General features: G+C 37.9%; 4 protein-coding genes across 5 annotated transcripts; 3 read left to right on the plus strand and 1 right to left on the minus strand.

The window, feature by feature from the left end:
- Window positions 1-664: 664 nt before the first annotated feature.
- Window positions 665-2,648, plus strand: gtf2a2 (general transcription factor IIA, 2). The gene is made up of 4 exons (XM_079459883.1): window positions 665-830; window positions 1,474-1,578; window positions 2,097-2,223; window positions 2,317-2,648. The coding sequence occupies exons 1-4, from the start codon at window positions 759-761 to the stop codon at window positions 2,340-2,342; spliced, it is 330 nt and encodes a 109-aa protein (XP_079316009.1). The 5' UTR covers window positions 665-758; the 3' UTR covers window positions 2,343-2,648.
- Window positions 2,649-3,231: 583 nt separating this feature from the next.
- Window positions 3,232-19,571, plus strand: trpm1a (transient receptor potential cation channel, subfamily M, member 1a). Of its 2 annotated transcripts, XM_079463493.1 has the most exons (28): window positions 3,232-3,504; window positions 6,454-6,530; window positions 6,730-6,928; window positions 7,052-7,265; window positions 7,471-7,595; window positions 7,675-7,846; window positions 8,115-8,289; window positions 8,567-8,690; window positions 10,645-10,717; window positions 10,860-10,960; window positions 11,119-11,292; window positions 11,411-11,545; window positions 11,854-11,904; window positions 12,104-12,244; window positions 12,579-12,608; window positions 12,699-12,988; window positions 13,066-13,294; window positions 13,380-13,508; window positions 13,592-13,726; window positions 13,806-13,934; window positions 14,029-14,280; window positions 14,376-14,568; window positions 15,013-15,033; window positions 15,117-15,261; window positions 15,344-15,546; window positions 16,222-16,354; window positions 16,421-17,653; window positions 19,221-19,571. In XM_079463493.1, the coding sequence occupies exons 1-27, from the start codon at window positions 3,415-3,417 to the stop codon at window positions 17,631-17,633; spliced, it is 4,953 nt and encodes a 1,650-aa protein (XP_079319619.1). In that variant the 5' UTR covers window positions 3,232-3,414; the 3' UTR covers window positions 17,634-17,653; window positions 19,221-19,571. The 2 variants fall into 2 exon arrangements, with proteins under 2 accessions (XP_079319619.1, XP_079319618.1); XM_079463492.1 differs by lacking the exons at window positions 3,232-3,504; window positions 8,567-8,690; window positions 10,645-10,717; ... (17 more) ...; window positions 16,421-17,653; window positions 19,221-19,571 and adding an exon at window positions 5,813-5,892 and having other exon boundaries at window positions 8,115-8,366.
- Window positions 18,085-24,213, minus strand: rab8b (RAB8B, member RAS oncogene family). Its single transcript, XM_079463480.1, has 8 exons — window positions 23,846-24,213; window positions 22,397-22,457; window positions 22,248-22,308; window positions 22,084-22,161; window positions 21,864-21,953; window positions 20,408-20,473; window positions 20,257-20,307; window positions 18,085-20,035 (listed from the first exon to the last, which is right to left on the minus strand). The coding sequence occupies exons 1-8, from the start codon at window positions 24,123-24,125 to the stop codon at window positions 19,943-19,945; spliced, it is 780 nt and encodes a 259-aa protein (XP_079319606.1). The 5' UTR covers window positions 24,126-24,213; the 3' UTR covers window positions 18,085-19,942.
- LOC306898213 (calcium and integrin-binding family member 2-like) lies at window positions 24,070-27,615 on the plus strand. Its single transcript, XM_079463513.1, has 6 exons — window positions 24,070-25,022; window positions 25,107-25,141; window positions 25,500-25,611; window positions 25,698-25,845; window positions 25,939-26,134; window positions 26,568-27,615. Exons 1-6 carry the CDS (start codon window positions 24,972-24,974, stop codon window positions 26,587-26,589), a joined length of 564 nt encoding a protein of 187 aa, XP_079319639.1. The 5' UTR covers window positions 24,070-24,971; the 3' UTR covers window positions 26,590-27,615.
- The last annotated feature ends 245 nt before the right edge of the window (window positions 27,616-27,860 follow it).

Genomic DNA, 27,860 nt, shown 5'->3' on the forward strand with positions numbered 1-27,860 from the left:
TATTTGGACAGTAAATGTACATTCATATAGTTAATATGTAAGATATATAATTAACATACATTATATACAATTCTGACAACTTTTAAGCATTTCTTAACTTATTTTATTGTAATGGGGATAATAACATCTGTCTAATTGTGTATTTAACTTAATATTTTATGTTTTCAATGTAATGTGTACAGTCATGATTAATAGACAACGCTTTGAAGGGACGCTAAAGTGAGCGAGGATATGCCATTTTACTTCTTTTAATTCTTCCGTCCTCGCGGTTTTTTCTTGACAAAAGAATTGAGAAGCACAAGACTCAAATTTAAAATGAGTATAACGAGGGAAGTTTCAGGGAGTGAAAGAATTAGTTGAGTTTGTCTTCTTCTGCCATCTACTGGACATTTGACTAATTTTACTTTTGGGCCAAATAATGTTCTTCCCGACAAAAAGCATAAAAAATAAGGAACTAAAACATGCTTATGTATTGTATTTTTGTTATCCAATAAAAGCAAAGTATAGTATAAATATTATGGTAATAATTTTGGATTCCATCCTAAAGAGAATTCAAAGACCGATTTTAATCAAAGACCTCGCGTTAGCTCTTGCGAGTTTAGTACTGGGTGTGTTTTGTCCCTCGCGCTTCACCGTAGCTCGAGAGGTCTAAGTTTGGAAATAGCGGAAGTGCGCAGCCAGCGGGCAAATTACAAAGCATCACCAAACAGCCAACGGTTCTTTTAAACAGTCCATTCACTCTCGCACAGAAATACAGTATGGCATATCAGCTTTATAGAAACACGACACTTGGAAACAGTCTACAGGAGAGCCTTGATGAACTTATTCAGGTAAACCTACCGAATCTCTGGTAAATAATCTAGCTTGCTTGCTAACTAGCGCAGTGAAATGTGTGAGAGGTGGATGTATGAGTACATACGATGGGATAAACACTACAGCTGAACATCCAGACATCCGCGTTCAGTGGTTTAATATGTTATCGGTTAACTTCGTGCCAAATCATTTTCTTTGTATTGATAGTGGTGTGTTTATTAGTATATTCGTGCGATCTATCACCCGCTGTGTTTATAATTGACTTGCCTGTTGTCATAATAACAGTCCGAGTAATCAATAACATTTGATTAAACTGTTCTGGTGACGGATAAAGTAATTCATGTATCCTGTTTACTTGAAACATTTAAGCTGCTCGTGGGAATGAAGAGTGCGAATTGGTTTTCTAATGCAGGAGCTTGGATTTTAACAGACAACAGACTGTATTTGTCTCATAATAGCAATCACACTGTCAAGCTTTACTGTTATGAAAATATCCGCGATTGTGTGTAATTATGTTAATCCTGATGTTATTATTAGACTACTTTTTAATTTAAGAGTGGTTTTAACGAAATTCCAAAATTCACTACAGACACCAAAAGTCCAATAAAGTCTTGTTATATATGCTGGGAAAACCATTCACTTCTTTTTCCCGTTCCACAGACTCAGCAGATTACTCCACAATTAGCCCTCCAAGTTCTTCTACAGTTTGATAAAGCTATCAACACAGCTTTGGCCAACCGGGTCCGCAACAGGGTCAACTTTAGGGTAAGTCAAGTGACCGTTCTATTTAAGACCTAGAATTAGCACTTTTCTGGATTCCTTTATGGTTTGATCTCTCACACCACGTCATGTTAATGTGTACATGCTAAATCCATAATAAAGCCGTCTGGACAACAGTGTCTACAAACCTGTCAAGCATTGACTGGCTTTTGTGCAACTTAAAGTTCTGGAATAAAAAATGATTGTAAGGCCTATACATGCACAGATTGTACACCCTCAGTAGGCAGATAGAAATATATAAAATGCTTCAGATAGAATTTATCGGACAAATAGTTTAAATATGTGCCTCCACATTTATTTCCGATGCTATACATAAATATATATTTTTCTTGGGGATTTACACTCATCACCCTGCCATTCTAATATATGTTAATGTTATTAAATTGTCACAGAGAGATTTGTGTGCTCATACATGTGTAAATAATTATGTAATATATAAAATGTAATCCAATAATTATAATGCATACCTAGAATGTATATCACAAATGTTCTTTTCTCCACAGGGGTCTCTGAACACATACCGATTTTGTGATAATGTTTGGACATTTGTTTTAAATGATGTTGAGTTCCGAGAGGTGACTGACCTTGTCAAGGTGGACAAAGTAAAAATTGTAGCATGTGATGGCAAAAGTAAGACAAACAGAAATATGATTCACTGTATTTTTATTTCTGCATTTTTTGGTATTGGAATGTATTGTTTCCTAATCTTATATTTCTTTATAGACACTGGTTCTAATGCAGCTGAGTGAGAACAAGGGGAAGAGCGAAACGCGGAGCAAGTTGCTGGCTGATGGGAAGGATGAAAAGATTTGAAGACAAGGCACACAGCAGTGGGGACTGTGTATATATAATTTATTACAAGAAACAGTTCTCCAGCCTTCATACAACAACCTGCTCAGTGGAGGACTGACAAAAGTATGGAGCACACAAGGCCTTGGATGTCACATGGATTTTTTCTTTTTATATATAAATATATATAATTTTTCATAGAACTGCCAATGCTTTTCAGTTTGTTACAATTTAGCTTATTCTCTAATAAACTTGTTTTAAAGGTTACAAATTTCTCTTGGTTTCAACTGACGGTTTAATGATTCCAGGGTTCTGAATAGATTACAGTGGGGGATGTATAATATTTTCAAACTCCTTATTTTTGGTGACATAACCTTGAAGGTAAAATTGATGTTTACATTTTTGTGTAAATTATTCCACTGAAATTAAAACATTGTCAGGATTGTAAAATTCAATAATATTGCTGCTCAACTGTAAGAATAGGAAAAACATTTAGGTTATGTTATATCGTCTGCAGAACTAATTCCATCCCCTGGAGTTGACATATGTCTGCAATTTTTTAGTTTCTTATCTTACATATTTTTCTGAACCAACTAATCCTTTTTTACGCTTACCAAGTCTTAGCCTAGCAATACATAACAATACAATATATGCATAACTATACTATATTTAGCATTTGAGCCATTTATGCTTAGACTTTTACACAAAGTAGATTTACTTTCAATCACCATTTATGAAATCTCTTGCATTAAAGTGCATCCCTCATAGGGCGAGTGCATTAATCCTGATTACACACACATACAGTTTCTGACGATGGGGGTCTTTGTGTCAGCGTCATACTCTTCGCACATCTCTCTTTCTGTTTATCTCGGTCTGATTTAGGGTTGCTGAAAGAGGATTTATTGAGGAATTCTCTCTTGTCGGTATGTTAGTATCTCTTTATAGCTGATTTTTGAGATAGTGTAAGGCTGGTGATGAACATCGTAAGAAAGTGAGCGTCTGGCCAGAGAGGGGAAAGGAGTCTATGTTGTTATGGAGAACAGGGGATTTGGGGGAAGACGAGGCAAAGAGGGTTCCTTTAAGCGTGCATCAATCAAACGCACCTCCTCTGGATCTCAGAAGGTAAGAGAGTTATATTTTGATAACCAACTCCAACCATTACAATTTATAGAGAATAGGTTAACTTAAAGTGGAAAAAGATGTGTGTATTGAATTTATTTTGTTTAGGAAGGTAAGTGACATTGTATTTATGTCTTACATTTTGGGGGATTCAATGCAGGGAGTAAGATTTAACTAATATTGAAATATAAACCGTAATGCTTTCAAAAAAATCTGGTAATTTCTTTAATCCCTATTTGGTGTGTAATATCTTAGTAACATAAGGCAATTTTTGTCATTTATCTTATAATTTTGTGACCTGTCTTGTGAAAATCAGGCTAAAGTCTCCCAAACTAATTATGAGATAGCAAGCATTAAAGTTTAATTTCAACCATTAATTTCATTGTGATTTAACCTTTTGACATGGCCTTATAGTCAATATTATAGATTGAAATCAATAAAACACACAAAATTACGTTAGCTGGGTTTTTACAGACATTTGTGAATAGTTCAGACTGACATGTGAAAACTCACCAAGTGAACGCATTAATTCCCAAGCTGGTCTTCGTACGCGAAAGCACACTTGCGCAGACATGCACATATGTGTACTGAACCTGACTTCTGCATTGTCCTGTAATCTCTGGTAATGGCAGAGTTAAGAGCGTTGACCTAGGTGGTTTAAACCCCATTCACTCTAATTCTCAATTTTATGTGATTAATGCAGGGTTCTGTGAAATGAGCCCAACATAAGCACAAGTGGACAAAGACACACTTAGTGGGCTTACAGTGAAACCGAAATCATTTGAAATCAGCTTGATGGGATGTACCTTATGGAGGACAAATATTACAACACTGTTGTGACACACCACTTTGTGTTTTTTCCTTATCGAAACAAACATATATTTGAGTGAATGGCAGCATCTGCAATTAAATAAGCATAAATCAACATGGAAGAACATTTAGTTACTGTTAATGTCAAATAGATTTATTTTCTCATGGTACCTATTTGAGTTGCATTGCATAATATTGGGAAGTTTTGAAAAGTTCTCTTTACATGTAATTCTTTGTTCTGGCAGACAATCAGGTTGATTTGTTTAGAGAATAATCTTTTATATAAGCTTTTCACAGAGCCCCTTTATGTAGTTTACGGGTAGACGTGCAGTAATGTGAAAGCTTTTGTGGACTTTTAATTATGGAGCTTTATGTGTACTTCAGATATTTCAGGTTTTTTAGTTTACCTGCCAAGGCAGCTTTTGTGAAAACTGTAGACCACACTTATGCAATTTATGTGTCTCAGGGCAACGTTTCTGTTTTTGCTGTGTAGATACCTCAAGGAAAGTAAAATGTTGGTTGATGTTCTTAAAGCAATGTCATATTTTTCACAATCAATTCTCTTGCAAAGACAATTATTTTTTTTTTACTCAATTTCTTTGTTTAGCGTATGTTGGCCCGAAAGACAATTGTTAGAAATACTTACAGTATATAAGTATATAAAAACAATAGATTGATGCTAAAAACGTATATTCTTCCTAAAAAAATTCATACATGTTTTGTAAACAAAAATCAATTATTATAATTTTATATTATACACATCTTAATCTCTGTATTATTACATTTTGTAACTTTTTTGTTTGTAAATTCTATCAAATCAGTTTTTTGTAATAAAAATAATTACTAAATTCTAGTTCTTTCCTGAGAAATTCCACATTTGTGTTTCTATTACTAAACTTTTTAGGATTTGGGAGAAATGAAGCTCTAAAATGTCCAAATCCAAAGATGTCAAAAGCTGTCGACAGATGTTCTTAACACAAATCTGACATGTACTTGGGACGAAGCCAGATTATGTTTCAGTGATACTGCCCTTTGTGAATGAGAAAGCTTTTGCTTAATTTGATTCCCATCTGAGTTTAATATGGTGATGCTACATATTAGACTGCTTTATAGGTCACCTCTTTGAAAAAGATTGTAACTCTCTTGCAGTTTTAAATATACACCTGATGTTGCACCATATTACTGGCAAAAGTCCTTGGACTTTGGCTTTAGTAAGCATTCTAGGCATTTCCATTTTTCTATATAATCTTATGCTTCTACTTTTCGTCTTTCTCAACAAATAGCACTAAGAAGAGGTGTGGGGGCATATGGGAGGGATTAGCATGTTAGATTAGAGGTCATTCCTCTCATCTCAGAGTGGATTTTAGTTTGGTGATATTCCAATGAATTAGTCATGAGGTTCCACCATGCAGGATTATCTTTAGCGGTGGTCATGAGACTTGAGACTGTGGTCCAGCACATGTGATCCAGAGTTAAAACCAACTCTCCATAAATGAAGGCCACAGAAATAACTGACTTCACAACAAGTATGACATTGTATAGTATTGTGCTGTCTCTTTCTCTTCAGCAGATTTTGTCGGGGTAAGTACATCACTAGCAAAATCAAGTCATGTTAAATTATGATGTTTAAAGATAGTAAACTCCTATCTAAACAGATATTTATTGATAGCACGTTGCAGCATCAGGCAACCACACTCATAAAGGTGGTACAGCCAGTAAGCTTTTGGTTTAATTTTCTGTAGATTGTCATGTATTTGTATAACGTTACCTCTTTTTCTTAACAAATACAAGAATGTACACAGCAGTGTTTGTGTATAAAAGTGTGTATGGTTGACTAGGCATTGGTTTAGTCAGAGGGTTCTGATAATATTATGAAGGGTTTTTAGCCTTTACAATTTTGGTGTTTTTTTTTTTGCATCCTAGTGTCAGGCATTATTTCAATAAACCGATAGAATTTGTAGATTGCATAGGTTTGTAATTTTTATTTAAAAAAAAACAGAAATTATTAACAAAGATTTAGGAAACATTTACGCTGAAATGTCAGGATTAGTGAAGATAGATATAATGCTCAAACAAGCTTGTCAACTCTAAACTAAAGTTTAAATGATTATAGTAACAGTTTATCTGTTTTATGTCTTACAGACTCAGAGGGCGTGGATTGAAAGGACATTTTTTAAAAGGGAGTGCATTCATACATTTGCCAGTAAAGAGCCTAACAAGTCAGTAATATTTGTTGTATTGTTTATGTTCAACGTTAATATGGAGACCATGGTTATCAATATTGTATTAATGCTGCACATATGATAAGTTGTAAATTATTTAGCACCCATTAAAATGTTGCTTTTTGAGCCACAGTGGTTACAAAATGCTGCATGTAACCAGAAAAAAATAGTATTTGAATTCATTGAACTGTTGTAGGTGCTGTTGTGGTCAGCTGGTAAACCAACATGTGGCTATTCTTCCTGGTTCTACCAATAAGAGTTCAGATGAAGTACAGGGGTTGCAGAATGAGCCTTCTCAAGAGAAATGGTCTGTTGCTAAACACACACAAGTCACTCCTACTGACGCATATGGCATCATCGAATTCCAAGGAGGAGGTCATGTAAACAAGGCCATGGTAGCTCTCATTGTTGTACTTTATGATAGTTAACAACAACACAAACTACAGTCCCTAACTCTGTCCTGTACATGGTTGCCCTTACATTTGTCTTATTCTCCTCTCTTTATTTCCCTTCAACAGTATATCCGTGTGTCCTATGATAGCAAACCTGATCATCTTCTGCATCTAATGGTGAAAGAGTGGCAACTGGAGCTTCCCACCCTGCTCATCTCTGTGCATGGTGGTCTGCAGAACTTTGACCTGCAACCCAAACTCAAGCAGGTGTTTGGCAAGGGTCTGATAAAAGCAGCCGTCACCACTGGGGCCTGGATCTTCACTGGGGGAGTTAACACAGGTAGAGTAGGTGATCAACTAAACTAAGCCATTACATTAAAAAAGCAGTAATATAGGATGGAAGAGGTGTGAGCTGGATCAATCTGGTCATCAGTCTCCTGATGCAAAATCATGTGGTTTTGATATTGAGCAATGAATTCATATGACTTCACCGCATGACACGGTAATGTGCTTTATCGCTTATTCCTTCCCGTCACATTACAAAGGAGTGATTCGCCATGTAGGAGATGCACTGAAAGATCACTCATCCAAGTCTCGTGGGAAGGTGTGTGCCATTGGAATAGCACCCTGGGGCATTGTGGAAAATAAAGAGGACCTGATTGGACGAGATGTAAGGCCTACTTGCATTTTCAACGGTACACATCTGTATCTGTAGAGATTTCTAAGTGATGTGTTTATGGTTTGTCCAGGTGACTCGACCGTACCAAACCATGTCCAACCCCCTCAGCAAACTGTCTGTGCTTAATAGCAGCCACTCCCACTTCATTCTGGCCGACAATGGCACTCATGGAAAGTATGGCGCTGAGGTTCGTCTGCGCAGGCAGCTGGAGAAGCACATCTCCCTGCAGAAGATCAACACACGTGAGTTAAACTTAGTGATAAAACGATAGTGATCTGTGGTTAAGTCAACTTTTTGTTGGATTGGTTATGGAAAGACCTATCAGTGACCTCCTGGGTTTCCCTTTGTCATCCTATGCCTGGAATTCCAGATGAGGCAAGGACAGCAAAGGGGGGTCCAGCCGTCAACTTATCCTGCAGTCAAAACAACAATTATAATCATGCCCAAAAGCGGCTTTTAGTGTTCAGCCATGTTTGTACTTAAATCTACAGTTTATGTGTGTTTGTATAGGTCTTGGTCAGGGGGTCCCTGTGGTGTGTCTTATTCTTGAGGGGGGTCCCAATGTTATCTCGATTGTGCTGGAGAGTCTGCGCGAGGATCCTCCCATCCCTGTGGTGGTGTGTGACGGTAGTGGTCGAGCGTCAGATATCATTTCATTCGCTCATAAGTATTCCGAGGAGGATGGGTGAGAAAATTATTGATGATGATTCAGTGATTATTGATAAATCTGTAGCAGCTGCTGGACTCAGTTTAAGAAATGACACCTGTAGCTCATAAGTCATTTTGGATAAAAATGTAATCCAGATGCGTAAATCTACAGTATATAGTTTAAGGAGTAGCTGACCTTAAATTTGTCCCCATTCACTTTCCATAGCAGGAATACAAATATTTTAAGTGAACTAACTACTGTTAACAGTTACTGCAAATAGGTTCTGAACACATTTCTTGGTCTATTGGTGCAGACTGGTTAATGACAGTGTTAGAGATCAGCTTCTAGTAACCATACAGAAGACATTTAGCTACAACCGCAATCAGGCACAGCAGATTTATCTTATGGTGATGGAGTGCATGAAGAAAAGAGAACTGGTGAGTATATAATAAAAAACACAAAGACAACTTTACACCATATCTTTTGCTGTACCATAACATGGCATAACATATTCAAACTATATTTTTGGGATTATGCAATGTTTTAAATATCTGAAAATAAAGATCATTATCATCCCTTTGGTCTCATTTGTTTTGTTCATATCATGCATTACCATGTGTCATTTCACATAAGGTACAAATTTCCAATTTCAATTCCATATTTTTTGTCATTCGTAAAGCTGGTTAATGTTAGTCTAAAAGGTTGCTGTGGAAAACAAAAATGATGCCTGGAACCTACTATTGTATTTATAGTCAACTTACAATGGATGCCAACATTGAAAATGTTAAACAAAAATACGTTTACAAAATTGTTCCAAAAAGTACATTTGAGTCGTGCTGGTGCAATTTTAATTATTATGACACATTTTACTTAAACTTAGTTGCTTTTAAAAAAAAGTAAGATCCCACTGTTTCATTAATATAATTATTTATTATTTTAAAAAATGCATGTTAACACAAATAGCTTCTTAGAAAATGAGAACACACTCACTCCATCTCAATGGTCAAATAATATTTTGGGTTTATTCAGTGGCGGTTCTACAGAGAATTGCACCCTGGGAGAGACCACCTTTGAGCTAAATAATATTTCTCAATTGCTCAAATACGTTTTTTTTTTGTGCACCTGATGGCTTCGTCCTTTTCCTGTCCATCTCTGTTTATTTGGCACTCGACAATCAACAGATTTCCCCCCGCCCCCCAACACTGTCACTCAGGAAACGGCCATATTCGTTTTGTATTACTTAATTTTTATTAGCCATTTCACACAATTCTGAAAAACAAAAATGTGCAGGCACTATAGGCCTGTATTCATTGCATTATGGATAAAATGTGCGTTATTTGGAAGAAAGTCGAGGTGGTGTGTGACTGACTTTAGCCCACTAATTGAATTCGCGTCATGGGAGGGGCTTCTGCCTCGCTTAGTCATAATAATTTCTTCCAAATAACGCACATCTTCGCGAATACCTGACAGACAAATATTTTTTTTTAAAACGTACACTAACACTCTTCTCTCAACAGGTAGCGGTCTAGCTTTTGTTGAAACTAGTAACTTTGTATAAGCACCTTGCTTTTGTATGACACATAGGCTTTCCCTTCTTGTTACCTGAACTCTTTGTAAGTCGCTTTGGATAAAAGTGCGTCTGCTAAATGTAAATAATCACGGCCCTACTAGAGCAAGCTGATTGGCAGCACGAATTTTCGGCAAAATTTTGATTTTTCAACTTGCGCGAGTTGAATTTTTCAACTTCGCCCGTGCCTAAAACCCCTACTGGGTTTATTTTTACTTCCATTCCCATTCAACTATACCATCCCTATGCAATTTACTGCCACTGGCAAAAATACACGATACAATAAACTACACATCTATGTACATAATAGAGCAAGAATAGTCTATTACTATTAGGGGTGGTTTCCCGGACAAGGATTCGCTTAAGACAGGACTAGGCCAAATAGGATATTTAAGTTGTTTTTAAAAACACACCCTAGCAAAAAAAATTAAACAATCGCATTTTTATATATTTTAAGATATGTCAGTGCAAATTGGGACTAGGCTTAAACCCTGTCAGGGAAACCACCCCTTAGTGTTTATTTTACGCATTTGTTTGTATTTATTGCATCACTCATTGCTTAAGGCATTTGTGAATATGTTCTTCAATGCACCCACTCTCTGGTGCAAGCTCAGTTACTACCCAATAAAATATTCTGCAGCTTGCTAGAAATAAATATCGTGATTTTAGTTGATTTAGCTTATTTAAATGTTGTATTTGTCTTCATTATGAGGCCCCAACCCCTTGGTTGAGAAACTTTGAATACACTGCACATACTGTGTACAGTCTAATAGCTTTATTATTTTATGCAATCCACATGTTTTTTTATCTTTGTACTGCAAAAGATCACAGTGTTTCGCACAGCGTCTGAGGGTCAGCAGGATATTGAGATGGCCATCTTAACTGCTCTACTGAAAGGTACCGCAGTTACAAATTATAAAAAATTATAGTTTTGCATTCTTCTCTTTAAAAAATGTATTCAATAGTTTTACTTTATCTTTATCATTATGTTAATGTTTTGATTTTGCATTAATGTGATTTTTTGATTTGGCTATATTAGGCACAAACGCCTCAGCTCCTGACCAGCTGAGTTTGGCTTTAGCCTGGAATCGAGTGGATATTGCTCGCAGTCAGATCTTCGTCCATGGACAACACTGGCCTGTAGGTGGTGGCATATACAGTTGACTTACAAGGGCCCAAAACACAAAGAATGTCTATAGTTTTTCTTTTAAGAAAATATAGATGCAAATATATAATACAAATAATTGTTTGGAAGTTTGCCCTTTTCATTTAATCAATTTATTTTTCAATATTGTCAGCCTGCTGGGTCCCTGGCCACAGCATCCACAAGTCAGCAGGACAAACCAAAGAGCCCAACCACCACTCGTCCCAGCAAAGGCAAACCTGCCAGGGGCAAGAAGGGAAAAGGTGCCAAAGCTAAACTTGAACCTCCTGAAGAGACAGACCCCAGAAAACTAGAGCTGCTTAACTGGGTTAGATCTTCTCCTTGTGTTTTTGATGTGTTCCTCACTGTTGTGCATATATCTAAACACAAGTCAGTATGTGGTTTAATTTTTTACATATGTGTGCGTGTGCTGATGTGCGAAATAGGTAAATTCTCTGGAACAAGCCATGATGGATGCGCTCATGCTTGACAGAGTGGATTTTGTCAAGCTGCTCATTGAAAATGGCGTCAACATCCACCGTTTCCTCACAATCCCACGGCTGGAGGAGCTCTATAACACAGTCAGCTCACAAACATTAATTCAATAAAACATTAGAGCATTTTATGTCCTCACTGTTTAACTGTGTTGTTTGCAGTTTCTATTTGCTGTTTCCTAATGATCCACATGCAAGCCAAGCTATAAAAGCTTTCACTAATTTACAATCCCCTCATTCCAGTCAATATGGCCTTGAAAGCGTAATTTGTGCGTCCAGCTTTCCATTATCATAAACAGTAATAATCTGTTGTTTAGATAAAGCATGCAGCCTTTCTGCATATGTTTTCGTAAAGCTTAGACCTCTGTACATTAATAATTCTTTTTGTCATTCAGAGGTTAGGACCAATCAACACACTGCATTTTGTGGTCAGAGATGTGAAGAAGGTATTATATTTTAATTTGGACTATGATTTTTAATTTGACATTTCATAGCTGATATAAGCATGTTAAATGTCTGTATGTGTGTAATTGTAAGGTCAATACAGCTCAGGCTAATCCTCAAGTATATTTCTCTTTGTTGACCTTCCAGAAACAGAGGAAGGTCAACCGTTATTTTATGGCATTATCTCATCACTTTTTTCAGGGAAACCTACCACCAGATTACCAGATCACTCTGATTGACATTGGGTTGGTTCTAGAGTACCTGATGGGAGGAGCATATCGTTGTAACTATACAAGAAAAAGTTTCAGAATACTCTATAATAACCTCTATGGACTGAAAAGAGTGAGTCTCACCCCCATTATACAAAACCTTTTACTATATCCTACAATTACCTAGAATAATAAATAATGAGTAATAGCAAAGGGTACAAATATTTTTCATGTTTTTTCACACTAAAATTGTTTAAAAAAAATTGAAAATACTGCAAATTTAAACAAAAATTCTGTAAAATTACAGTTTGCAGCTAATCTTTCCATTTCCACTTACAAATTCCTTCTGGCCTCTTTGTAAGAATTCTAGCTGCTTTGCATTTCTGTTAACTTCTTTACTATTGATAGATTTTCAAAGATTATAAAAGAACAAAATGTCTGACTCTGCTTCCATGGTTTCCTTGTAGCCAAAAGCTCTCAAACTTCTGGGAATGGAGGTAAGAAATGTAACCACAAATAGCTTTTCTTTCTACTATTAAAAACAATATATTATTTAAACTGACATGCGATCTTTATTTTTTGCGCAGGACGATGACCCAATGCCCAAAGGCAAAAAGAAGAAAAAAAAGAAGGAGGAAGAAGTCGACATTGATGTCGATGATCCAGAGGTCAGTAGGTTTCAGTATCCCTTCCATGAGCTGATGGTGTGGGCTGTGCTCATGAAGCGCCAGAAGATGGCCCTGTTCCTCTGGCAGAGGGGAGAGGAGGCCATGGCTAAAGCTCTGGTGGCATGTAAACTCTATAAAGCCATGGCGCATGAATCTTCCCGGAGTGAACTAGTGGACGACATTTCTCAGGATTTAGACAACAATTCAAAGTGAGCAATTTAAAGAATTTTATCTTTAACTTCTTGTTTTTGTAATTTGTAACAGTTTTCTCTCATACACCACTCAGGGATTTTGGTCAGTTAGCCTACGAACTGCTAGATCAGTCATACAAGCACGATGAACAGGTGGCCATGAAGCTGTTGACCTATGAGCTGAAGAACTGGAGTAACTCTACCTGTCTCAAACTGGCCGTGGCTGCCAAACACAGAGACTTCATAGCTCACACCTGCAGCCAGATGCTACTCACCGACATGTGGATGGGATGTCTACGGGTGGGGAAGAGCAATGGACTCAAGGTCTGCATTAAATTCTCCATTGCATTCATTAGTCATAATGCATTGACTAAGATTTATCAATGCTTTCTTTCCATGTAATCCACAGGTGATCCTTGGAATCATTTTTCCTCCAGCCATCCTTCTCCTGGACTTCAGGACTGGAGATGATCTGTCTTACCAGAACACCAAGGACAAAGAAGAGATTAAAGACAAGGAGGATGATAAATCTAACAAGGTAAAGATATATACATATATTAAAGTATAGTTTACATGGATCTACAGGAGGTGAAACCTCTTTGGGTGGATGTTTGTGTTCAGGATGGCACTGTAAGTGTAGATGCGACATCTAAGAAAGGTGACGAGGAAGACGATAAAAAACAAAAACGGGTTCCTGTTGGGAAGAAGATTTATTATTTCTTCAATGCTCCATTTACCAAATTCTGGTTTAATACGGTATGTAATATAAAAACAAAGACACAATAACAATCTGAATGATTTCCTAAATGACAACAGAATATTAATGTATACTCAGACGGCTTACCTGGTATACCTGATGTTGTATAATTACATCATCCTGGTTAAAATGGAGAGGTGGCCATCCTTACAGGAATGGATTGTCATCTCCTACATCATCACTCTTGGGCTGGAGAAAGTAAGACAGGTTAGTTGCACAAATGTGATCTGAGAGTTTTATTCATGCATAGGAAATTGTATGCTATATTGAGCATTGTTGTGTTTTTGTTGTTTGTGTGTAGATTCTGATGTCAGAGCCTGGAAAGCTGAAACAGAAAATAAATGTATGGCTAGAAGAGTACTGGAACATCACTGACCTGGCGGCCATCACCATGTTCCTTATGGGGTTGTTGCTACGCTTACAGAATGAGCCTTACATGGGCTACGGACGGGTCATCTACTGCGTAGACATTATCTTCTGGTATATTCGTGTCCTTGACATCTTTGGAGTTAACAAGTATTTGGGACCATATGTCATGATGATTGGTAAAATGGTAAGAACTCAAAGAATAACAGATTATTGGCTCACAAACTTTTTTTATGCTAAATATCAAACTAAACAAATAATATTTAATTTGTGTGTGTGCAGATGATCGACATGCTGTACTTTGTGGTGATCATGCTCGTGGTCCTTATGAGTTTCGGAGTGGCACGCCAGGCCATCCTACACCCTGATGAGGAGCCGACGTGGCGCCTGGCGAGGAACATCTTCTACATGCCCTACTGGATGATCTATGGAGAAGTGTTTGCTGACTCGATAGACCGTAAGACTAGAATTCATAGTAAGATTCTGTTTCCTGATTCATGTGTGGATGATCCATCACATCTCCATTCCACCCTCTTTGTTGAAGTTCATGATTGTGTTTCATCTCATTTTCATCATCACCATTTACAATGAATGGCATTTGACCTCCACGGACTCGTGTGGGATGAGTGTGTGACAGTGCCGGTCTTTACCCGCCCTTGTGACATTAGGTTTGGAGCCTTTACTCTTTTCAAAATGTAGCACTGAAGTGAGTTTCAGAACAAGATATAAAAGTAAGACGAATCTTGTACATGAACATGCTATGGAGTATTTCTTATGAATTGTTTACTTCTTTTAAATGGAATTTTACAAGACATTAAAGTGCCACTATTTTAAAATGACTATTTACACTATAAGATGACTTTTCATAAAATGAAATAAATAAACCTTGATCTTCACTTTCTTTCTTTTTACTTTCAAGTCTATGCAATGGAGATTAATCGTGAGTATAAGATCCTTCAAATGTTATACATTATATTGCACTATAGTCACATAATAAGAAACTCATCCTGATTGTGTTATAAGCACCTTGTGGTGATAACATGTATGATGAAGATGGGAAAAAGCTTCCTCCATGTATACCTGGGGCCTGGCTCACTCCTGCCATCATGGCCTGCTACCTATTGGTAGCCAACATCCTACTGGTGAACCTGCTTATCGCTGTCTTCAAGTGAGTCCATGATAATACAATAAGCACCTACTCTTATTGGCAGTGTAATGTTAACACATTTCAAATGACATTCCTTTAACAGTAACACGTTCTTCGAAGTGAAATCCATCTCCAACCAAGTGTGGAAGTTTCAGCGCTACCAGCTGATCATGACGTTCCACGACCGGCCAGTGCTGCCACCTCCCCTCATCATCTTCAGCCACATATACATAGTGTTGAAACGCCTTTGCTGTTGTTGCAGGAAGAAACAAGAAGGAGAGATAGATGAGAGAGACCGTGGACTGAGTTAATATTAGTTATTGCTGTTTATTGCTACTTAAATTGAAGGGATAGTTCACCAAAAATGAAACTTTCAAACCTGTATGACTTTCTTTCTTCTGCAGAACACAGAAAAGAAGATATTTTGAAGAATGCTGGTAACCAAACATCATTTGCCCCATTTGACTTTTATTGTAGGGACACAAAACCACTGAGACATGCCTCAAAATATCTTTTGTGTTTTACAGAAGAAAGGTTTCAAATGACATGAGGGTGAATGAATGGTGACAACATTTTCATTTTAGATGAGCTATGCCTTCGATACATGCTTTAACACACAAACCCTTTCCTGTAAACATAATGGTATTTTAATTGAGAGCCGTTGTTGCCAGATTGCACAGATACTGATAAAAAATAGTTTATTTCCACCCAAGTAGAAGAAGAAATGGGACAACATAACTAGAACACTTAGAGATTTTCTTATGACTTGACTGTGCAGCTCTTTTGAGGTCATTTCCAGTAAGTGACATAACATTTTTAACTGCACTTAGGTGCTGATGTGTGAAGAGTAGCAACCTGGCTAAAACTAATCCAGCAATTCAAATCTAACAGGCCTCATGTGTAAAAATGGCTAATACTATAAAACAATATTACCTGCATTATTCCTTTTTGACATCATCACTTCTATCTGCTCTTTGCCAGAGCTGACTCTTAGTCCTGAAGAACTGAAAAGTCTCTATGAGTTTGAAGAGCAGTGTGTGGAAGAATACTTCAGAGAGAAAGAAGACGAGACACATTCCTCCAATGACGAGAGAATCCGGATCACTTCCCAGAGGTACTGTGTAAAAACCAAGTGCCTGTTAAGTTATTATTGGTTTATTCCATTGACTGTCTGTCACAGGGTTGAGAACATGTCTATGCGTCTAGAAGAAGTGAATGAACGGGAACACTCCATGAAAGCCTCTCTGCAGACCGTGGACCTGCGCTTGGCTCAGCTGGAAGAGTTCTCTGGTCGAATGATGCATGCGCTAGAACGTCTGGCTGGAATGGAACGCTGTGAACTGGTCCGCACTCGATCTGGGAGCTCACTGTTGTACGACCAGTCCGGTCTGCATCGCCGTAGCAGTATTAACAGTGCTGATGGCTACAGTTTGTACCGTTGGCACCTAGATGCAGAAGACCGTGCGACAGCTGAGGAGACCTCAGGAGAGAAGAAGGGGCAAAGGACTTCAGACAGCCGTTGCAGTATTGCGAACATTGAGCATGTCTCTTCTTACGGTCCTACGCTGGAAGTGGTCCCTCTTCAGCAGAGAGCCCGCTCAAGCTCTAATGTGGACATTCTCATCTCGCCCTGTGAGGCACAGGATGGCGGACCGAATTCTCAGCTTCTGAAAGACCCACAGGCTTTGTCAGATGCAGCACCAATCCAGACTGAAATGGTAAAGGTGATGAAGTTGGACACGGCAGGCTGTCATCCTCTGGAGAGAGCACAGTCCCTAAGACAGTACACTGAAGCACAAAATAACTCGCTTTGTTATGAGAACAGATCCCAAAGCGGTACTCTGTATGCCTCCGTGGCACAGCCAAGATTGGGCAGTCAGAGAAATACATGGGCTTCAGAGCCCCACGGCCTACAGGATCAAACTAGCAGATCTCCAACTTTAGGTCGCTGGCCCCCACGCTTTGATTACAAAGTTCATCCCTTCCCTTTCAGTCCTTCACCTTCAGAGAAATCAAAACAGATACAGGATGGAGAACAAGCTTCGAGAGGGGTAATGAGGATAAACACAGAGATACATAAAGACGAGAACGATGAGAGGAAGCGAGACATGAATGAGTCAGAGGAAAACAGCAGAACGGACGGCATGAACACAGAGGAAGGAGACAAGAAGGGGGAGGAGCCAGACTCAGATCACTTGTATGTGGCACAGGACAGGATGTACCCATCTCTCAGATCTAAGAGTCTAAACACCAACCCACGAAAGGTGAAGAACATAAGAGACATCATAGGTAAACCTCGGGCAGCCAGCAGTGTAAAGGACCTGGCAGGAGCCTTTGAAGTCAACACCAATGACCACAGATCATCCAGTGAGGAAACAGGCACACAGACATGACTTGTCCTGGTGGATTTGAAGTAAGTCAAAAGTGACATTCAGCTCAACTGCTGAGAAGTATGTTAAAATATGATGACCATCTATGTACACTTATTGGGAGGGGATTAGAGGGGAACATTTTATTTTCAAACGTAGATTATGAATTACAATTTATATTTAACTATTTGGCAGAGACTTTTATCCAACTTGGAGTGGATTCAAGCTATACATCTTAATCAGTACACATGTTCCCTTTTGTTGTTGGCATTGTTTAAATATATGTGAAATGGAACCCCTTTATCATTTGAATCATTGAGAGGGAAATCAGTGTTAAATTCTAGATTGTAAATATGAAGTATCCTATTTTTTTTTAAATAAAGGAGACAAATAACAGTAGTACAATGCTATTTATAACTGATTAACATCACCTCCCTTACTTTCTCAAAATGAATAGAATGAAAATATGTACAGTGTATAAAAATCTAAGCGCATCTTAGTAACTTATAAAAGATATTTTAATATTTTTTACATGATCAGTTAACACAGATATATTGCAGAAAAGACAAGAAAATCAAGGAAGACATGTTTAAAATATGACATTACATTTGCATTGAATAGTCAGAAAGAGTTTATGTTCATGCGGGAGGTTGAGTGCTGTCACAGTTTCATTGTATAATATGCAAATGTGTCTGCATACATATTCAAATCATAACTGAAGGGCCATTGAAATGGCATGACTTTGAGCAGGAGTTTTGTCAAACTGATGCCAATGGAACTCAAGCAGTCATACACCCTTAAACATAAAGAGTAGAATCAATCATTTGTCAAACTCAAACATTGGGGAACATATCACAACGGGCTGCCTTTTGATTACAATGCTATGCTTTCGTGATAGCCAAAGCCCAAATTAAAATTTTTGAACTAATCTGATAATGAAAGTGTTATCTTTTAAAAGGTATAAATCAATCAACATACTTTTTTGCCCTAAAATCAGTGCAAACGATATAAAAAAAATTCTACAGCACTATCGGGGCCTGGTACCACCACAATAAGCGAAAAAACAGAAACCTTCAATGAACAGATTTAGGCTAGTAAAACCCTGCACTCTTTTTTTTAAAGTGACAGGACCTCAGTGGTTTATGCAGTGAGGAGGTTCTACAACAGAACCACACACACAGAAGTAACAGTGCATGACGTACAGAAAAACAACATTGCAATGGTACTGTAAACATTACATGACTTCACGCTCATATAAAAGAGGGAATTCAAAAAGACAGAATACTGCAATGAGTTAAAAAACATACGTATTGACAATAAATCAATCTCACAAAAGCACAGATTAACATGCTTTAGGGGGGTTATATGCAGTGGTAAGTAAAAGATGCTTACGCTGGTAGAGTATAAAAATATAATACCATTAGTAAATGAAATATATTGTATGTACTAATATACAGGGCCTAGCTGGCTGCTGCTTCAACAAGCGTAAGGGTCTCATCCCTCTTTCTTTCTTCTCTATACATACTGTATGAGGGATTAGAATGTTGACCTTGAAAAACCAGTTAGTTCATCACAGTTGTAATAATGTCTGTTTACTTTGGTCTCTTTTAGGTTAATGATGTGAGTTCAAGCAAAGGGGGAAGACGGCAGCTTGTGGAACTTTGCTTTTGATTCCACAGTTTATTGCGGCTTTGGAACAGTAACACAAACTAAACTTTAAAAAGGAGCTGTAATAAAATATATGTAAAATGGACTTTAAATACAACCCAAAATAAAGTTCAAAATAAAATATATATAAATATTGCATGTCCTTCAGTTTGACCTCTGTAACTGTCAAACCGTCTAGTTCTTCAATCGCTACTTTAGGTCAAAATTCTTCATTGTCAGTTTAATAATCTGTAATCTTATTGCATATTTTCCTTCAATAAATGATGATGTGACAAAGCACTTTATCAATGTAACAAAAATGTGTCAATGTGCAACGAGTTAATGATATTTTAGAGAAAATAAAAAATAGTCGCTTTCTAAGATTCAAGTCTGGCTGCACTTTTCGGCCAGACCCGGGCTGAGAGGTTAGGTGGCAAAGGGGTGACAACTAGACAATATTTTTGATTAAAAGGGAACTTTTTGGGAACAGCTCAACCAAGTCCTTCATCTACCATAATCTTTCAGGCCTTCAGTATATATAGATGAGGCAGGCCAGAGCTCTCAGCAGCAGCTAACAGCTGAAAGTCCAGTGGTATTGTAAACGCTCGCACATATACACGCATACTGAGCTCAGACACGCACAGAGGAATGAGATCATTGACACAGAGGTGGCAGGAGTTGCCGGGTTAGAGGAGAGTGCAGCGGAAGAAGCTGGGCTTCTTGGATCGATTCTCTGTGATTTTCACTGCTCCTCCGCCTCCTGAAGGGTTATTCTCATTCTGAATGCAAACAGGCACATGAAAAAGAAACAGTTCAACACCAGTGTCGGAGGTAAATGACAAATATAAACTTTTTCAAAAACTTAAATTGATACGATAAAAGCATTCTATGCAAGAGTAGACATTTTATTCATATAAGTGTGTTGCTGTGTTCTGCATCGGTGAGCATATTAAATAAGATTAGAATTATTTTTGCAAGATTTTAACATAGGCATTCTTACCATTTTTCTATTTAGCCTGGTCAAGATGTCTTTGGCAAGTGTGACAAAGGCCTATAATTGAGAAAAAAAATGGTACAAGATCAAAAAATGATGTGTTCTAATGATCTGATGCACACGTTGATCATATAGAATTTGACTGGATGTACCCTACCTCTTCAACATTTGTGCTGGATTTTGCACTGGTTTCCAGGAACTTGATTCCATAATCAATAGCTAGCTATATGAAAAAAGAGAGACCTTTTAGCTTGTTAATGTAACTGTAGCTTGCTTTTGGATTTCTTAGTTAGGGGCAACAATCATCAGCTCAGGCATATGTTACGCCATTCTGACCTTTCTACACATTCCATCTCTATGGCTACGCCATGAAAACGTGCTTATGCGCCTGTTCCCTTTTCTTTGGAATGAGTTCTGCTGGGTTTTCTGCAACCTATTAACTGCATTAACTCATATACTGCACCGTAACTTTAATAACTGCATCAACTTCAACAACTGCATTAATTCACCTATTGCACTGCAACTTTAATAGCCAATGTCAATAATTTATGCATACCTAAGTCACTTGCACTTTTTTAGTCTAAATTATTATCTGTTCATATCCACCTGTACATTAATGTTCATAGTATATAGTCATCTGTATATATTGTTCATAGTATATACCTACTGTCATATTTTCATAGAACACACCTACTGCAAAATATTTTTATAGTCCATGCCCACTGTATTATATTCTCACTATTGTATTCTGTATTTATTCTAACTGTATATCCTGCACTTGCTAACTGCACTTCTGGTTAGACCTAAACTACATTTTGTTACACTGTACTTGTATATGTGTAATGACAATAAAGTTGAATCTAATCTAAAAAATCTAGTTGTTCTGGACTTACTGAAGAGATACACATAGCAATGGCGTACTCACATACAGTGTAGCTCGGTTGCTCTCAACTGTGCCCGAGAACGATTGTCCCCCCTCCCCACTCCCCTGCTCACATAGTACTTTACCATCGGCACCCGAGCATGCTTTCATCATTACGATGCGACTGCTTTGAAGTAAACATAAACAAAGCGATCTCTCTCAGCACAACGGAATCCATCGTAATGTTCAGTTTGTGGCTTTTCAGATGTGTTTAACTTCACGCGTGCAGCACATAATCATTGTCCTACGAGAATGCTTTGGAATCACCCTCGCTTAATTTATTATCATAAAGCCGATCGTAACATACAGTGTTGCATTATGTTTGACAAACCTTATATCTGGAGTAGTTGACACACGCCTGCACGTGTAAGTGTGCTGTGTATCAGATGTTTTTCACAGAGACTGCTAAATCTAAGGGAGGAATTGACAGTCGCATAATTTTCGTCATGCTTTGAGTTCCGCAATCCAGCATGATTTGCGCTCATACTACCCCCTCTCCAAACCAAATCACGCTCGAGCCCCCCTCTTCTAACCAGGCCAGGGGTGAGTAAGTGAACCGCACCCGAGCATGGCTGTGAGCGCTCACACAAGTAAATGGAACCAGGCTTTGGGTGTCGAACGTGCACAGGCACGGTTCGATCGGGACAGTGTGAGTTGGTCCTAAGTTTTGGTCATTTAAAAACTACCATACCTTTTCTCCTCTTTCTTTAGAAACTTGTCTCTTATCGTTCATGTCGCATTTGTTTCCCAAAATCATCCGTTCGACATCTGAAGAAGCATGCTGGAAACAAACAGACCAAACGCAAAAATGACTAACTACAAGAAAGTGGGCACAGCACTTTGAATGCAAGGGTTTTATTGTACCTGTGATTTCGAAGTTATTTTCTCTAACATCTAAGTGTTTGTCTCACCTCCTCAATGTTCCTTATCCAGTTCTTGATGTTGTCAAATGATTTCTCAGTTGTGATATCATACACCAGCATAATGCCCTGTGGGTGGGTCACAAAACAACAGGGTTAAGTATAACAACCTACAGAAATGTACAATACACTTGTTTAGTCAGTAAAATTCTCACCATTGCTCCTCTGTAATATGCTGTGGTGATGGTTCTAAACCTCTCCTGCCCAGCTGTATCCCTTTACGGCAAAACCAAAACACATTTATAAATATTGTCTACCCTGTACAAAAAAATCAACTTAACTTTACTGTGAAACACTGGCTTACCAGATCTGCAGCTTGATCTTCTTCCCATCCAGCTCAATTGTTCTGATTTTGAAGTCTATTCCTATAACACAAGCATTTATGCATTACAATCTATTGTAACCTAATATTATAAAACATACACTATTAAAAATAAAGGTCCACTAAATGGTACCACAGAAAACCTTAAGCTTCCGAAGGACCATTCTGTCGCACTCAAGGTTCTTCTTTGTGACGAAAAAGCGATCTTCAGATTATAAAATTGTAAGAAAGACATGGTTCGTCTGTTTTTCTCTATGGTATCGCAGTGAAGCACTTTTCAGCACCTTTAGTTTTAAGAGTTTATGAAATATTGACACAGCAACATCCTACAATAACAACGTGTGAAACTGATTCATCTGGGAAAACCCAGCAGAACTCATTCCAAAGAAAAGGGAACAGGCGCATAAGCACGTTTTCATGGCGTAGCCATAGAGATGGAATGTGTAGAAAGGTCAGTATGGCGTAACATATGCCTGAGCTGATGATTGTTGCCCCTTTAGGTCAATGCCTACAAAATGGCTTCATTGTTGCCGAAGTCTTTACAAATGTATGCAAACTTGTTGCATTCAGTAGATATAGAACGTAATCCCAGTTTTTGACCATTATGAGAAAACTTGGCAGTCTATAATGAGCACCAACAGAGATGTACAGTCCTGCCACCAATGAAAGCCTGGACAGGACATGACACAGCACTATTGTTCATGGCAATAGGGGAAGTCTGTGGCATAACAATGACAAAAGGTCAAGGAACTCTCGCTCAGTTTTCTCACAGGAAATTACATATTGGAAGCACAGTGCTCATAGGCCTGACTTAAAGGTGTGTCAAACACCCAACAACAGGGCATAATAATATTCTAGTATCAACCTTCAATGGTATAACGGAATGATACGTCAAATTTGACGTCCCTTTTAACAACCAATCAAGTGTGAGATAAGCCATCTGTGACAGTACACCCCCTCCATGTTCAGTCTTTGATTTGTCAAGTGGACTTCTCCACTCCACCTTTAACTCTTGAGTCAATCTAAACACATACATTTCTTTTAAACTACACAAAATAAAGTGCAGTCCACACTGCTAGCACATAGCTAACTAACGTTAGACTGCTATGCTAGTTCGACAAACAAAGGCATATTTTAGAGTGACAGATGAAAGCTGTTTGTCCAACAGATTCTGACATTTTAACATCAAACATCGGCTCTGTGTCACTTTAAACAGCGGAATAAATGACATGAAGCTTAACAGCTCAGTTCACAGACTGACACACATCCCCGGCCTCTTCCTGTCACTCCATCAGACGCACACGTTCACGTAAACTCCGCTTTAACGTCTCTGTAATCGCTAACGTTATCTTCCACTCCCATGGGCCTAACGTTACAAAGATCCTGTGATGTTACACGCAAATCGGGGAAAAAACGGAACGGTAAACTGACCTATAGTGGAGATAAACGTGGTGTTAAACGCGTCTTCACTGAATCGAAACAGCAGACACGTCTTGCCCACTCCGCTATCTCCGATCAGCAGCAGTTTGAACAGATAGTCGTATGTTTTCGCCATGTCCTGTTGATTTCTGTCTGTCAACCTTGCTTTAGCCCGGTAGCAAAGTAACGGTATTCGGCTAACGGTACATAAAAGATGCGATTGAACTTGCGTTTCCGACTTCAGTGACCACAGCAGAGAGGAAGAGGTTGGGCGTGTCGCCCGTGACGTCATCCCGAAGAAACGACCGTCACGGGGTACAGGGACACTTGAAACAACTTTCACTTGTACATCTTGGGAAATACCGACTTGTTCACGCTGTCCCTGTGATGCTGACATTCGAAACCTTGCTATATCCCCAACTACAGATTTTGTTGTTTTGTTGCTCAGGGGAAACCCTAAAATCCTACAATAATTTCCCTTTATCATGGCAACGAAAATACTTTTCCTTTTTGTTTCTTATGTTACCGACTTAAAAGCGTAAAGGAAAAGCGTAAAGGAAAACAATAGTACGGCGTAGGCTACCATAAGCAGTGCAATAAGATTTTTCTGTCAATTTCTTTTTGATAACCTCACGACTCGTTTTTATGTAGTAGGCTAGCTAGACAGACAACCTATAAACATCTCAGTGGTCAGCTGTCGTCAAGTATTTAGCTTCTGCGCTTTATTTCGCACTCCCTACTCAGGTGGTTAAATAAGTTTATCCCAAAGTGTTAAAATAACATCTCTTACACAAAAAGAGAATACGGTCAAATCTTTACAGTTACCTATCGTGTCGAGGATAGTTGATTTGGATGTGCAATGTCACCGCCTGCTGGAGGACGATTATTTTCGGCACTTGTTTGCTTCTGCCCTCCAGTGTGAACGGCACACCTGGAACTGCGTAACCGGCGCGATGTGATGCGACAAAAGAAAATAGAATGCGTTAGAACCGATTATATTTTAACATTTTGTGCACACTGGATGCGGCGCGGCGGTACGCCACAATCCCTTTAGAACAACCCGTTGTCGTGTCGCGTCGGTCGCGTCCGGTGTATGGGTTTGCATCTACTAGGCTATGTGTCTGTTTGAAGACAAGACATGGGGAACAAACAAGTAACCTTTAGAGAAGAACAGCTTGAGGAATACCAGGTAAGCATTTTTTTTAAATATAGAAGGTTGGAAAGCACAGACATTTAGCTTACAGGTCATTTCCTTATTTCTCTTTTTCCACAGGATTGTACATTTTTTACTAGAAAGGAAATCTTGCGGTGAGTAAACGGCTCTGATAATAGAAAAGGTGATTGTAATGCTGTGAGGGAATGTTGTAATTTTAGCTGGGTGGTCATCTAACATTCTAAAGCTATGAGTGAGTTGCCTTTTTCTGCCAAATTAACAAGTTTGTACTGTCCGGTTGTGTAAAACAGTGCAAAACAATATATTCCTTATCCAGATTAAACTATTTTGTCATAGTTTTCTTATTTGCACTAGGCAGTCATTATACTGTATTAACTTTCATTGTTTTTTTAAAGTTATTGCTACTATTCGAAATATGCAAGTTTCAGGTTGTCATTCCTAAAGTTTAAAAATCTAGTTTAGATAAAAGATTTTGACCTTCTTCCATTTCAGACTGCATAGGCGATTCCGTGAGCTCGCCCCAAACTTGATCCCGTTAGACTACACAAATAGCCCTGATATAACTCTCCCATCCTGCCTCATTATCAGCATGCCAGAGCTTAAGGTAATACTGCTGTTCATTACAAGTTTCTCTTGGATGTCTCGTGGTCTTCTTCCCATAACCTTTCATTTTCTGTCTTCCCCATACAGGAGAATCCTTTCCGACAACGCATAGTTGAGACTTTCTCTGAGGATGGCAAAGGAAATCTTAGCTTCAATGATTTTATGGACATGTTCTCCATCCTCAGTGAAATGGTGCCACTAGAACTTAAGATGATATATGCTTTCAAGATTTATGGTCAGAATTCATGTAGCCTACTTCCTAATAGCTCATATAGTCAAGAGCGTATATACATCATCTTGAATCATCCCTGATCTGTGTGCATCCCAGATTTCAACAATGATGGTTTTCTGTGTGAGAAGGATGTTGAGGAAACAGTGGCCAGACTAACAGGTAAGGAACTGAGGTTGGAGGAGAGGAGACTGGTTGCTCAAAGGATAATGGAAGAGGCAGACTTAGATGGAGATGGAAAGCTCTCACTTCTTGACTTTAAAAACATGATCTGGAAGGCACCTGATTTCATCAGGTAAGTAACACTGCATTTTAACAGCATACAAGGTAATATAAAGAACTTGATCATGAAAATAGACATCATCGACATTCATTAATTATAATTATATAGGTTAATATCTTAAAGATGCTATCTTGATTTCAAATTATTTGTATTGCTTGTTGTCTATGGCTAAAAATAGGATTGGTTTAAAAAAACATACACCTTTTAGAGTTGACCAATCCATGGGCTATATACTGTATACACTCTCCACTTTTAAAAATAAAGGTGCTTAAAAGGCCATTTTTGGTTCCACAAAGAACCATTCAGACAAAAAAGATTATTCTATGGCATTTTAAAGCACCCTCTATTTTTAAGAGTGTACTTTAGCACACATAATGGCTTGCTTACCACCCAGGCTTGAATTACATGGCCTTCTACTAAAGTGGGGTTGCACTTTTTTTTACAGCTTATTCCATATTCGAATATAAGAGGGTGGAACAGAACTCCTGAGTCACTCAATTCATCATCAACATCCTCATCATCTCATCTCTTTCTGTCCTTGCTGGGAACATCTTTAAAGTTAAATAAATGCTTTTGAACCTTTGCCATAAGGTTCAAGATCAGCTGATAATCACAGGTTCAAATCAGCTGTGACTGTTAATGGTATTTGTTAAGCTTGATATCTTAAGAGAACAGACAAAGAACTTTGTCTGGAAGAAATTTGTGAAAGTAAGACCTGTACTCAAGGGGATGCCAATGCAGACTGCTTCTTACTCATACAAGATACATTTTTACAGTACAAGTCAATAGTGAAAATGAGAAAGTGTGAGGAGCTTTTTCTTGTTTTTTTTATAGAAGTAAATATAAATGCAAATGTATGAAGGGCTTCCTGACTACTTTTATATATTTATATACGTACAGTAAGTCAACAGATCATATTGAAAGAATTTTAGAGATTCACACATGCTGTAGTCTCAGTACTTAATTTTGAAGGAGACAACAAGAAGCCACGCTTACATCACAATGCAATTAGACTATTCAATACTAACCTCATACAGAGCACTTACTGTATATCATCCCGATGCTTAATTAAGTTACTCTGTCTTGTGTTGTGAGACGTGGAGACAATCTATTACATTGTACAGTGTGATGGATACATAGATCATATACTGTTTGGTTTGTTAAAGCCGAAGGAGTTAAGGTGGCTGGTACTACAATTCAGTACACACAATAGAAATAGAATGATAAGATCAAGGTTAAAGCGCAACATTAAGAATAGAGACGATCAGAGCATTTTAAATATAAATACATTTTATTCCAATACATGTTTTTAAAATATATTTCATGATGATCACATAAAATAACAATTTGTATGAACAATTTTCATAATTTTGTAGCTGTAGCTAGATATTTATCAAATATACAGTATACACACAAACATGAAAATTATGCCTTTAAATCACTGAAATTAAGTGTATAGAACGAAAAGTTAATAAAATATATAATAAAATCTGAAATGTGTTTATTATGCTTTTACATTCATCTAGAATTGTAGCATTTATATCACCTCATGATGCCACCTCATATTACTTTTTCTTGTTTTCCTGACGAAATTTCCACCACTTGTGATTCTATAAAAACAATTATTGCATCATTATTACACCCCACAATCACTGCATACATTTCTGATTGCTTGAAACAATGTCAAGTCTTACCTTCTTCACTGAGTGTAGTTGCATCTCATCCAAACTTGCATATG

The sequence above is a fragment of the Barbatula barbatula genome (assembly GCF_947034865.1).
Source record: "Barbatula barbatula genome assembly, chromosome: 1".
Taxonomy (NCBI): domain Eukaryota; kingdom Metazoa; phylum Chordata; class Actinopteri; order Cypriniformes; family Nemacheilidae; genus Barbatula; species Barbatula barbatula.

What these genes read in the sequence shown, in the direction of transcription:
- gtf2a2 (XM_079459883.1), top strand. Translation starts at nt 759, where the DNA reads ATGGCATATCAGCTTTATAGAAACACGACACTTGGAAACAGTCTACAG. An exon ending in GCCTTGATGAACTTATTCAG is followed by an intron (nt 831 to 1,473) that starts GTAAACCTACCG and finishes CCCGTTCCACAG; the next exon opens with ACTCAGCAGATTACTCCACA. An exon ending in TGTAGCATGTGATGGCAAAA is followed by an intron (nt 2,224 to 2,316) that starts GTAAGACAAACA and finishes ATTTCTTTATAG; the next exon opens with ACACTGGTTCTAATGCAGCT.
- trpm1a (XM_079463493.1), top strand. Translation starts at nt 3,415, where the DNA reads ATGGAGAACAGGGGATTTGGGGGAAGACGAGGCAAAGAGGGTTCCTTT. An exon ending in GCATGAAGAAAAGAGAACTG is followed by an intron (nt 8,691 to 10,644) that starts GTGAGTATATAA and finishes GTACTGCAAAAG; the next exon opens with ATCACAGTGTTTCGCACAGC. An exon ending in TCCATGGACAACACTGGCCT is followed by an intron (nt 10,961 to 11,118) that starts GTAGGTGGTGGC and finishes CAATATTGTCAG; the next exon opens with CCTGCTGGGTCCCTGGCCAC.
- rab8b (XM_079463480.1), bottom strand. Translation starts at nt 24,125, where the DNA reads ATGACGTCACGGGCGACACGCCCAACCTCTTCCTCTCTGCTGTGGTCA. An exon ending in AAGATCAAGCTGCAGATCTG is followed by an intron (nt 22,309 to 22,396) that starts GTAAGCCAGTGT and finishes TTTGCCGTAAAG; the next exon opens with GGATACAGCTGGGCAGGAGA. An exon ending in CCAGCACAAATGTTGAAGAG is followed by an intron (nt 20,308 to 20,407) that starts GTAGGGTACATC and finishes TCTCAATTATAG; the next exon opens with GCCTTTGTCACACTTGCCAA.
- LOC306898213 (XM_079463513.1), top strand. Translation starts at nt 24,972, where the DNA reads ATGGGGAACAAACAAGTAACCTTTAGAGAAGAACAGCTTGAGGAATAC. An exon ending in TCAGCATGCCAGAGCTTAAG is followed by an intron (nt 25,612 to 25,697) that starts GTAATACTGCTG and finishes TTCCCCATACAG; the next exon opens with GAGAATCCTTTCCGACAACG. An exon ending in AAGGCACCTGATTTCATCAG is followed by an intron (nt 26,135 to 26,567) that starts GTAAGTAACACT and finishes TTTTTTTTACAG; the next exon opens with CTTATTCCATATTCGAATAT.